General features: G+C 43.5%; 1 protein-coding gene across 4 annotated transcripts in view; it reads right to left on the bottom strand.

Annotated features, from left to right (window-relative positions):
• Window positions 1-12,500, bottom strand: part of LOC147029944 (CD166 antigen-like) — a 143,713-nt gene that overhangs the window by 56,178 nt on the left and 75,035 nt on the right. For all 4 annotated transcript variants that reach the window (XM_085873468.1, XM_085873467.1, XM_085873470.1 and 1 more), the window contains exon 5: window positions 10,687-10,751. In XM_085873468.1, the coding sequence (XP_085729594.1) occupies window positions 10,687-10,751 (65 nt within the window). The remainder of the gene's footprint in view (window positions 1-10,686; window positions 10,752-12,500) is intronic.

Here is a 12,500-nt window from a genome sequence, read left to right as displayed (position 1 = left end):
ACCCATTATAGCCGTCCGATGCTTCCTTATAGGCCATTCGACCAATCGGTCATTTTGCACTTGATGACCCTGTAACCTTGACCCCGAGGAAAAAATGCGAAAAAGCACTCAGACGATCTATCGAGAGCAACTAGTATTATCATCGTGTCAAGTTAAAATTCAATCGGCAGAGACGTCTAGAAGATAGAAAAATAAAAATTGTTGACAGACGGATGAACAGACAGACAGACAAACAGATGGACATGAGGATATCGAACGGTTATATTTGGTCAGCGAGCTGACCTAATAATGTACATATATATATATATATATATATATATATATATATATATATATATATATATATATATATATATATATATAAAATATTGTTGTGGTTTCCCACCCGTTGGCATGCGAGCGACCGCTTCTGGCCAATGGCGGCCGCTCTCGCCCACCGAACGGGCAAACCTAGTTGCAGGTTTCGGATCAACGCTGAAATCCAGCTATGGGTGTATCTTTAATCACACCGAAAATCAGCCAGCTATTCTGTCTGCACGCGACAGGGTCCGATCGCCGAATTGTCGATTTACCTAATTATACGCGCAGACAGAAATGCCGGGGATTTACACCTCGGCGGGACCTGCTTGGAAACGAGCCGATAAGCAGCTCGCTCCGTTTGCGATTGCCGAGCGGATTATCGCCAAGCCCCGCCGGATCCGATTCTCTTATCGGTTATTAACAACCAGCTATATTCCGAACGTAATTATGGCAGTTCAATTGAGGGAAAGGATGCACGAACGGGTCAACATTCACAAAAGGACATTTATTATTATAGCACGTATGCAGGCATGCACGTATACCAGTAGGCAAGGCAAACACGCATGCAATTATTCAAGGCAAACAAAAGCAATGCAATCAAGAAAAGCACGACAAGAAGAACTACAACCGTTGGTCTATTTATTATGTACAATTACCTAAACAGGTTTACTTAAGGAGACGCGCCACATCTCTCATACAAAAACCCCGAAAAGAAAGAGAAGGGAGGAAAACGTGACCGTGTGGTGAATCCTCAGGGCCCCGTCCTCCTTCTCCTGACCTCGTCACAACAGACCTCTGCTGGCGTCTCGGTCCCTCCGACCTCGTCAGGACAAACCTCTGCCAGCGTCTCGGACCTCCGACCTCGTCACGACAGACCCAGAGAGAGAGAGAGCTTTAGCGCGTGCGATCCAGAGAGAGAGCTTCCTCACAACCACCCAGAGAGCGTGATCCAGAGAGAGAGAGAGCTTCCTCACAACCACCAAGAGAGCAGGATCCAGATAGAGAGTTTTAGCGCGCGATCCAGAGAGAGTGCTTTCGTGTGATCCAGAGAGAGAGCGCGATTCTCCTCAGCACGTCTTTTATAGCCCCTCCCCCTCGCCCCCTCCCTTATCCCAGCGCGCGAGGGAAACTTCCCGAAGAAGCCGTTTTCCCGCTCAATCGGGGCCGTTCCCTCGCCGCTGCGCCGCATTCGTTATTATGGACGTAAACAACCATCGAGGTCGAGGACGTAAACAACCGCATTCGTAAACAACCATCGAGGATGGACGGAGGTTACTGTTTTCACCCCTGTCTGTTTGTTTGTTTGTTTGTGAAAAGTATTACGGAAAAACTCCTTGACGGATTTCGACGAAACTTGGTGGAGGGATTAGGTATGGTCCAAGGATCATGCCATTAGATTTTTGACTTGGTCCAAAGTCCAATATGGCGGCTATGGTGGCCATTTTGAAAAAATATTTGAATTTTTGTTTTTGCATTTCTACATGTTTTCAGTGATTTCCAACCCCCCCCCCCCCAAAAAAAAAATTGTTGGAGAAAACAAAACACAATTTTTCAACTTTTTTTTCAAAAGAATTTCGATTTTTTTTATGTATTGGGCCAGATATGTTCTCGTGGATCAGGCATTACGTGGCGGAGGTATGCACTCTACCGTGTGCCCTTCGAGTTGCTTCTTGTTTTTCTCCTGCACGTGTTGAGAATCCACTCGCAGGGTTGGGAGTCTCCTGCATTGGCCGGCGGAGTTGTTATTCGTTGGGGGGGGGTGGGGGGCCGTCGTCTGTTCTCCCTTGACGAATGCCAGGCTTCTGGCAACCGTGTGCTGAGGTGAAAATGCGGTGGTTGTTGTGGTGGTTATGGTTGTCGTAATGGTGGCGTGGCTGGCGTTTTGGGAGTGTGGTTGGGCGGTTATGGTTAAGGTGGTTGTTGTGAAGGCGGTTGTGGAGAAGGTGGCTGTTGTGAAGGCAGTTGTGGAGAAGGTGGCTGTGGTTGTTGAGATGCGGTTGGTGGTGGTTGTGCTGGTAGAGAGGCGGTTAGTCCAAAATAAAGATAGCAAAAGAAAAACACTACCTCAAAGATCACAGCCCGGTTACGCGAATAAATCCCTTTAGACCTCGGTGGGGAAATCTATCTGAACGCAGACTTATCGACAGAACTGATCTCTGGGATACCTGAATGGTGTTCTGTGAATTTCCACAACCGTAACCATATATATATATATATATATATATATATATATATATATATATATATATATATATATATATATATATATATATATATATATATATATATATATATATATATATACACACACACACACACACACACACACACACACACACACACACACACACACACACACACACACACACACACACACACACACACACACACACACACACACACACACACACACACACACACACACACACACACACACACACACACATTCATTCAGGATGAGTCAAAAGTAGCGCCTGATTTCTGTTTTTTTTAAGCTGTCAGATTCTTTCTGGGAAGTCATGTTGTTAATAATTGTCTTGCAGATTATTAATTTTCGTAATTTATTTATTTTTGATTTTGTTTTGCAAGTTATTGCTGCGAGTTTGGAAAGTTACTGAATTTGCACCAAAGTGAGCTTAATGGCACAATTAACAGACACAATTGTGTCTACTGGGCTGCGAATAACCCAAGAGTGACAGTTGAGAAGGAGGTCAATTTACCTGGAGTGACAATTTGGGCAGCCATATCTCCATTCAGGATAATTGGACCCTTTTTCTTTGAGGGATCTGTCACTGCAGAAATTTACCTGGATATGCTGCAAACCTTCTTTTGGCCCAGGGTACAAGATCAGGACTGTTATTTCCAGCATGATGGAGCTCCACCTCATTATGGACGTTATGTTGGTCAGTGGCTTGATGAAAACTTTCCCAGAAAGTGGATCGGCTGCCGCAGTCCGATCGAGTGGCCGACACGCTCCCCAGACTTTACACCTCCAGATTTCTTTCTTTGGGGGCTCATGAAAGACCTTGTTTATCGTGAAAAGCCTCGTACCATTCAGGAATTGAAGGCTCAAATCACTGCAAAGTTTGAGGAAATTGATATCGAACTCTGCAGACGTGTGTGCCGCTATGTGCCTGCTCGACTGCAATTGTGCATCGATCACGAGGGAGGGCACTTTGAAAATTGCAAGTAAAACAGCTTGGTACAGTTCCGTAATAATTTTTTCTTGAATAAATGGTTGGATAAACATGTCATTCATTTATTTCTACCTTCTTGTACACTGTAATAAAAATGGCAAACAAACAATCAGCAGACAGAAATTGGGTGCTACTTCTGACTCACGCTGTGTGTATATATATATATATATATATATATATATATATATATATATATATATATATATATATATATATATATATATATATGTATATGTATATATATATATATACATGTATATATATATATATATATATATATATATATATATATATATATATATATATATATATATATATATATATATATATATATATACACACACATATATATATATACATATATATATATATATATATATATATATATATATATATATATATATATATATATATATATATATATATATATATACATATATACATATATATATATATATATAGATAGATAGATAGATAGATAGATAGATAGATAGATAGATAGATAGATAGATAGAGAGAAAATATAGATGTGGATATATGAGATGTGTTCAAAAAGTATTCAACCTTAATTTTTCGTGCGTAAACAAATGAAGCTAGGGAGGCGTGGTTTAGTGCACGTATGTAGGCGATCCTAATCCGTATATGTGAATATTTTGCCGCCTGCAGAAGCTGTCAGTCGCCGACAGACCACCGATGAGTGAGGAAGTGTAAGTGAGCGCCGTTGGATTTTCGTTTTTGACAAAATGACGGATCACTGTGGTCTCATCGCCAGTGATCACTGTGTTGAAGAAGTTGAGATCGCTGTTCACAGTCTCGAGCATGTCCTGTGCGATCTCCAAACGGAGTTACTTCTGCTCGATCGTTAGCAGCTTTGGCATGAACTTCGGTGAGATTCTCCTTAAGCCCAAATCCTCAGTCACAATGGAATGAATGGATCCAATGCTGACGCCCGCCTCGTCTGCAAGTTCTCTGATCGTGATTAGATGATCCTGCATCAGCAGGGTCCTCACTTGGTCAATGACGATCTCATTTCATGAGATGAGATGAGATGAAAATATGATCGTCATAAAACATGGGATGTTGAGGGCCTACCAGAACGTGCTTCACTTTCCACTGATGTGCGACCATCTTTGAAGCGGTTGTACCACACTTTTATCTGTGTGGTGCCCATTGCTTCGTTCCCGAAGGCCTGTTGAATGTTGCGGATCATTTCCACTTGGGAATCGCCAAGCTTTTCACAAAATTTGATGCAGTAGCGTTGTTCAAGTTTTTCCGTCATTTTGTCAAATCTGAAAAAAAACAAAATATATATATATATATATATATATATATATATATATATATATATATATATATATATATATATATATATATATATATATATATATATATATATATATATATACATACATACACTCTCGCACATAAAAATCTGAATAAGTAATTGTTCTTGATGTGATTTATTTATGTGACACCGGAGCATCACAGATGAGGTGCAAACCTCGAACGCTCACTTACACTTCCTCACTTATCGGCGGTCTGTCGGCGAGTGACAGCTCCTGCAGGCGGGAAAATATTCACGCATACGGATTAGGATCGCCTACATACGTGCACCAAACCACGCCTCTCTAGCTTTATTTGTTTACGCATGAAAATTAAGGTTGGATACTTGTTGAACACACCTCAGGTCAGGTCAGGTATGGGAGCATGTGCCAGAACAGCGCGTCGCTGCGTCCACTTTCCGCCGGTACTCCAGGGGCCTCCGTCTGGCCATCCCCCAGGCAGATGCCAGGCCCATCCCCATCTCCTTGAGATGATGGTCAACCTGTTGCAACCATGAGGCACGTGGTCGGCCCACTGGCCTCCTCTACTCATGAGACTCCCTCGCTGAGAGAATCTGGTGAGCAGGATCAGCGTCAGGAAAACGAGCCACATGTCCATACAGCCGCAGCTGACGCTCACGGACTATGCAGGTAACAAATCTCATCCGAGTCTCTCTCAGCAACCGCTCGTTGGACACAAAATCCGACCAGCGATAGCCAAGGATTCTCCGAAGAGACCTGGTACCAAAGGAATTAAGTCTCCGTCTCAGATCCTTGGTCAAAGTCCAAGTCTCGCACCCATAGAGCAAGACTGGAAGTACCAAGGACCTGAAGACTCGGACTTTCGTCCTCCCGCACAGGTACCGGCAGCGCCACACCCCATGATCCAGTGAATCCATGACTCCCCAGGCCCGACCCAGACGTCTATTGACCTCCGGCTCACAACCTGCGGAGACATGAATATCACTGCCAAGGTAAGTGAATCTATCCACGACCTCAACATCCTCACCACAAACAGACACAGACAGGACAGCAGCATCCAAGATGTCACCGAAAGCCTGGATCTTTGTTTTGACCCAAGAAATCCGTAATCCCAACGGCTCCGACTCCTCATTCAGCACCTCGAGGGCCCCCAAGAGGATGTCTAAAGTCTCTGCAAAGATGACTGCATCATCTGCAAAATCAAGGTCCGAGATCTTGACATTGCCAAACGATGCACCGCAACTTGATCTCTCCGACATCCTCCCAAAAATCCAGTCCATACAAGTGCTGAAAAGTGTGGGGGCAAGTACACATCCCTGACGAACTCCAGTAACAACTGGAAATAAGTCAGAGGCGGTACCACCACACTTCACAGCACTCTCAGTACCAGAGTAGAGTTCAGACATCAGATCGATCAGTTTCGGTGGCACCCCACGAAGACCAAGAATCCTCCAGAGGACATCCCGATTCACTGAATCGAACGCTTTACAGAGATCAACATAGGCTGCAAGCAGCCCCTGCCGAAACTCTCGTCTGCGTTCGGTGAGTACACGAAGTGCAAGGATACGGTCAATCGTTGACCTCTTTGGTGTAAAGCCTGACTGCTCTGGACGCTGGTGCTCAAGCAGATGGTGGCGAACCCTATCAAGAATTATCCGAGCAAAGACCTTGCCCGGCACTGAGAGCAGCGTCACCCCTCGGTAGTTGTTGCAGTCTTGGCGATCACCCTTCCCTTTCCAGAGAGGGACAACAAGGCCCCTCTTCCAGTCAGTTGGGATGATGCCTGTGTTCCAGGCAGAGCACAAAACTGCATGCAACGACACGAGTGCAGCATTTCCACCAGCCTTGAGAAGTTCGGCATGGATGCCACAGATCCCTGGAGCTTTGCCCCGTTTCAACTGGTTCACCGCAGCCCGTGTTTCCACAAGCGATGGTGGACCACAGTTGATTCGAGGGTCAGCAACAGGGATTGTAACACCCTTGACGTCCAACTCGACAGCTGGGGGATCAGCCTGGTACAACCGCTCGAAGTAACCGGCCCAGCGGGCCTTCACTTCAGACTCCTCTGTCAAGAGCCTACCACTCTCTGCTCGAACTGCAGTGCTCCGAGGGATGGGCTTGGATGAACGTAATGCGCGAATTCCCCTGTAAGCGGGACGAGAATCACCTGTCCACAGGTGATGCTCTACCCCCTCACAGATTCCTCGCACATAGGCCTCCTTGTCCACCCTCAGTGCACGTACAGTTTTACGCCTCAGCTCCCTGAACAGCTCAGCTCTGCCATTCAGCCTGGCCCTGCGACTCTGGTCAATGGTATCCAGTGTCCCTTGAGAGACAAAATTCTTCTTTGCCCTGCGGTGAACTCCAAGGCATCCACCGGCAACATCAAGGACGGTGGTCTTGAAGGTGTTCCACAACTCTTCAGGACCCCCCAAAGCACCCAGACCCCCAAGTGTCCACTCAGCCTGTTCGCAAACTCCTCAGCTACTCTCTCATCCCTGAGCTTGGCAACATCCAGCCTAGGCTGGGATGGTACCATTCTCCAGGATTTAAGGTGCAGCTTTAGAGTTGCTACAACAAGCCTGTGGTCAGTATTGAGGAACTGAGCACTCCGGTAGACCCTGCAGTTCTGGATCATCCTCCAGCGACCGTCAATGAGGACATGGTCAATCTCCTTTGCCACACCGCCAGCGTTGGAATACCAAGTCCAGCGATGAGCTTGCGGGCGCTGAAACCATGAACCAGCCACCCTAAGTCCATGACTTCTTGCAAAGTCAAGGAACTTAGTGCTATTCTGGTTCATAGTTCCTGACCCATGGGGACCAACACACACCTCATAACCATCCCTATCAGTTCCAGTCGATGCATTGAAATCCCCCAAGACTAGAAGTGTATCTCATCTGGGGCACTGATCAACCACAGACTCGAGTGTGGCGTAGAATGTGTCCTTCACGGTAACATCACTCGCCTCAGTCGGAGCATAAATAGAGACCAGGGAAATGACACCTAAGGAGTGACGAATCCTTAATCTCATAATACGCTCGTTGACCGGTGTTACCTCAATTATCATTGGGGTCAGCTTATTGGACACAGCTACAGCAACTCCTTGGGTATGGTAACCATCAGAGCGACCAGACCAATAGTAGGTGTAACCACCCACCATTATCTCGCCGCAATCCGGTCTCCGAACCTCAGAGAGAGCTGCAACCCCGATGTCCAAACGCTTGAGCTCAGATGATAACAGAGACAGGTGATCATCCTCTCCTAGGGATAGGACATTCCAGGCACCCACCCGAAGGGACCGCCTCAGGTCAACCCAAGGAGACCGCCGTCTGGTGGACGACACCTCAGCACCACTCCGACACACTCTCCCGCAATCTGACCCAGGGATGTTACCCCGTGGTTTCCCTCCTATCAAAGATTGGGGGTCCCGAAGGCTTTGCCCCAATCCCATCATCCGGTGAGCTGCCCTGCGAAGGGAAGCTGCACAGGAGGTACTCCCACGGAGTGGGTTTTCAGATTTTTTTGCGTTTTTGCGTTTTGCGGAATGAAGCGTTCTACGGTGGCCGGAGTGCAAATCCTGCCACCAACCTCCTAATAAGAAGTAACCCAACTGCAGGAGGACGTCCGCAGACACAGTTGGGCACTAGATATGGATGGCCGTTGGCTCACAATTAGCTCCTCCGCCCTTTGACAGGTTTTGTTTTTAATCCTGCTGGGTGTCCATATCCAAACACCCTCCTCACCAGAAAACCTGGTGGGGGAGACGGTTTAGTCGCCGACAACCCGACCATGGAACAGGTTAGTACAGGTTTACATGGTACCTGTAGCAGGTCACAGATCGAACCTGACCTGACACCTCGTGTATATATATATATACATACATATATATATATATATATATATATATATATATATATATATATATATATATACATGTATATACATACAAATATAATTATCGAAATATATATATATATATATATATATATATATATATATATATATATATATATATATATATATATATATATACATATATATACACAAATATAATTATCGAAATATATATATATACATATGTATATATACAAATATAATTATCGAAATATATATATATATATATATACATATGTATATATACAAATATAATTATCGAAATATATATATATACATATGTATATATACAAATATAATTATCGAAATATATATATATATATATACAAATATAATTATCGAAATATATATATACATACATACATATATAATTATCGATATATATATATATATATATATATATATATATATATATATATATATATATATATATATATATATATATATGTTGTCATCACACAGTTTACAAAAGAAGCACATCCAACATCAACAAAAAAACCGCACTAAAACATCCCAGTGGGAGTGTTGTAACAACTAAGCAAAAGTAAACCTTGTCTCAGGCAACATTTTAGCCACTACCCAACAGACTACCTCAGGCTAAAGGTCATTTCTGTGTTGATATAAAAAAAAATTTTTTAAATATACTCTAGCACATAAACATCTGAATACGTGTTTGTTCTTGATGTGATTTATTTATGTGACACAGGAGGATCACAGATGAGGTGCAAACCTCGAACAGAGATATGCTGAATGAATAAAATTGCATGTCCATTTCATTGTGACCTAATCAAATAATACGGCATTGTGGCAAATGTTTTCACAATCCAACGTGAAAGTAACAATCTCAATACTGAGAATGTCCACCTCCAGCAGCAATCACTGCATTGCATGGTGGTCGCATCGGCCATATGAGCACTCTAATCTGAGCCTGGGGAATGGAATTTCATGCCTGAACCAGCTCCTGTTCCAGCTTACCGGGGATCTGTGGCTGTCTTGGCAAGCTTTGAATGCAAGAATTAACGATATCCCAGAGATGTTCAATTGGATTTAAATCTGGCGAGATGGCAGGCCATGGTGTCATGACATTAACGTTGGTATTGGCAAGATCTTTCTTTGTTCAAACGGCCTTGTGGGCAAGGAGCATTATTGTGCATCCAGATGATTCCTGGATCATGTTGATGAAGGATAAGTAACACATGTTTCTCTGAGATCTCATTAATGTACCATTCTGCCATCAGATTGCCATGAATATGGATCAAGTTTGTGAAAAAGGTTTCAGCAATATCACCCCACATTATGATACTCCCATGTCAAAAACTTGCAGCCTTCTGGACATAGACTGGGGCATATCACTCATTGGGTCTTCTGTAAACCTGTGCATGGCCATCATGCCTTTAAAGGAGAAACCTGGATTAGTCACTGAACATCACACTTGCCCATTACCGCCACGTCGATCAGAGGTGCTGATTTGACCATGGCAAGTGTGCTTAGATGCATCATGGTGCAAGTCTTGGACACTTGGTCACTTAACAGAATGACAAGCATGGATCCCTGCACCATAGAGATGCCTTGAGACAGTGTTGACACTTCTCCTGTGATATCCAGCCTTGAGGGAGTGTTTACAGTACTCTGGGCAGTTTGAAACCAATTGTGTAGATGGGTCGCGTGAACATATCGGTCCTCAGCTAGAGTCGATATCCTGGGATGTCCACTTCTTGGAATATCTCTTGTTGATCCAGTGGCTTGATAATGTCTTCTGAGGTCATAAACAGCTCCTCTTCTAATTCCCTCCCTCTCCCTTCCACCCCACCATCTCCCTTCTACTCCACCATGCCATCTCCCTTCTCCCCTCCCACCCCACCATTCCCCTTCTGCCCTTCACCCTGCCATTCCACTTCTCCCCTCCACCCTGCTATTCCCCCTCCCACCCACAGCCTCCACTTCGTTTTTTAATATCTTAGCTGATTCGACATAGCTATTGTACCCACCATTTTCATACTCCCATCAGCATCCATGGATTTGTTGAGGAAGAATACTTCCAGCACTGGCCTCACTGCAACAAAAAACAAAATTAGTTTGGGAATTAGTCAGTGAGATTATAAAAATTTTACTTGGCCGAGCATTAATAACATTTTACCATATAACTATAATTATATGGACTGGGTACAAATAAATAACCCTATAGCATATATAAAATGCGATGTTAATGGCAAGTCCATTGGATTGGCTCCACATAACGCAAGACATATACATTTTCCCCTGGGCTGGGCTTTGCTTGGTGGATGTGTGCTTATAGGTGGATCGAATCGACACACTCACCAACAGGGTTCATTTGGCTAAACCTCACATGTCACCAATGTATTCAAAAAACGCCTACACTGGATACATTTGCTCTTACTGGTCGAATCACGAAGCCTTTCTTGAAAGAGTCATACTATATAAAATTTGAGAAGTGTTTTTTGTTTGACTTCTTTGCACTGCAAAACTGCTGGATGGAACAAGTTGAAAACTGGTGGTTGTAGTCGCAGTGTGTAGGGGAAGGTTTTAGGAGGTAAAACAAATGAATAGTCCATGGGGTTCCAGGTGATGGGAGGACCCCAATTCTCTCTCCGTAAATGTACATAGTGTAGCGCCACCCGGCTGGAGCCGGTACTACAAGTCGTACGAAAATATGTTGGAGACAACATAAAAGTGAGGGAATTAACCCGTCCAGAAGGAATTATGATACATAATATATTGAGTGTGCCAAAGTGGAAACAGATGTGAAAAATATGGGGAAGGAGGTACAGAAATAATCATATGCTGTCATTATGAAATTAAAACGAGAAGAAAGGAAAAAAAAAAAAAAGAAAAAGATAAACAAAATTTGTTGTTATAATGGAAGATAAGACAGACATGAATAATCCTTACTATAATTCATGGAGTGGTGTTTGTGTGTTTGTCGTGCTACTCTTCCTACAGTTCTGGGTTGATTACATCCAGATGTGCTACATAGGATCAGTATGACCCAAACTACTGTTTTGGGGTGTTTTTATCTTTGCTGGTTGTCTTGGAGTGGTGGGGGGGGGGTGGGGTGGGGGTGAATGCAAATTCTCTTTGTGAATGTGTATCGTGTCGTGCCACCTCGAGGTGGGAGAGGGTATTATAAGTCTCCACCATTTACAGTACAGCATTCCTGTCCCCACATTTTCCAGTTCAGTGATGTGTTTTGAATTCTAAGCAGTAAGTATTTTTTTTTTCTGCATGCACATAACCCAAGTTATTTTTGTTTGCCTCCATTGAGCTGTCAGTTGCCAATATACCACCCATGTAAAGGTATGCATCAGAAGAAAGTGTTGCATTCTTGGAAGAAAATCGTCCATAGGGTGGGTACTCTGCGAGCTAAAATAAATTACTGAATGACTCAACATGCAAACTGTGTATCGCTTCATACACAGTGAAAAGTTCACAAACATGAACCAAGCATAATGTGATGTCCAAACAGTCAATAAGATAATCTCAGTTATAGATATTGCCTCAAACTCAATGAGAATTCACAAAAATGACTCCTGATAGGCATAATAACAAGTTCCATTGTAGTACAACTGATTCATGCCGTGTGTGGTACAAGCAACCAAAACAATTACTTCATCAACCCCAAATAAAGAAAGAACAGCAAATGCACAAACATTCGACTAACACAAACTGAGCAAATCACGAGCCACAAAGATTCACAAGGAGAATGGAAAACTAGTCTTAATCGTGGATGTTTGTGTCATTCTGCATAGATGCGAACAGGTAAAACAATGGATGGAATCGAGAG

Source organism: Eptatretus burgeri, chromosome 3 (assembly GCF_056783735.1).
Source record: "Eptatretus burgeri isolate ZD-2024b chromosome 3, Ebu_testis_v1, whole genome shotgun sequence".
NCBI lineage: Eukaryota > Metazoa > Chordata > Myxini > Myxiniformes > Myxinidae > Eptatretus > Eptatretus burgeri.
The sequence above is the reverse complement of the archived record's forward strand: the minus strand, read 5'-3'. Positions and strand labels throughout refer to the sequence as shown.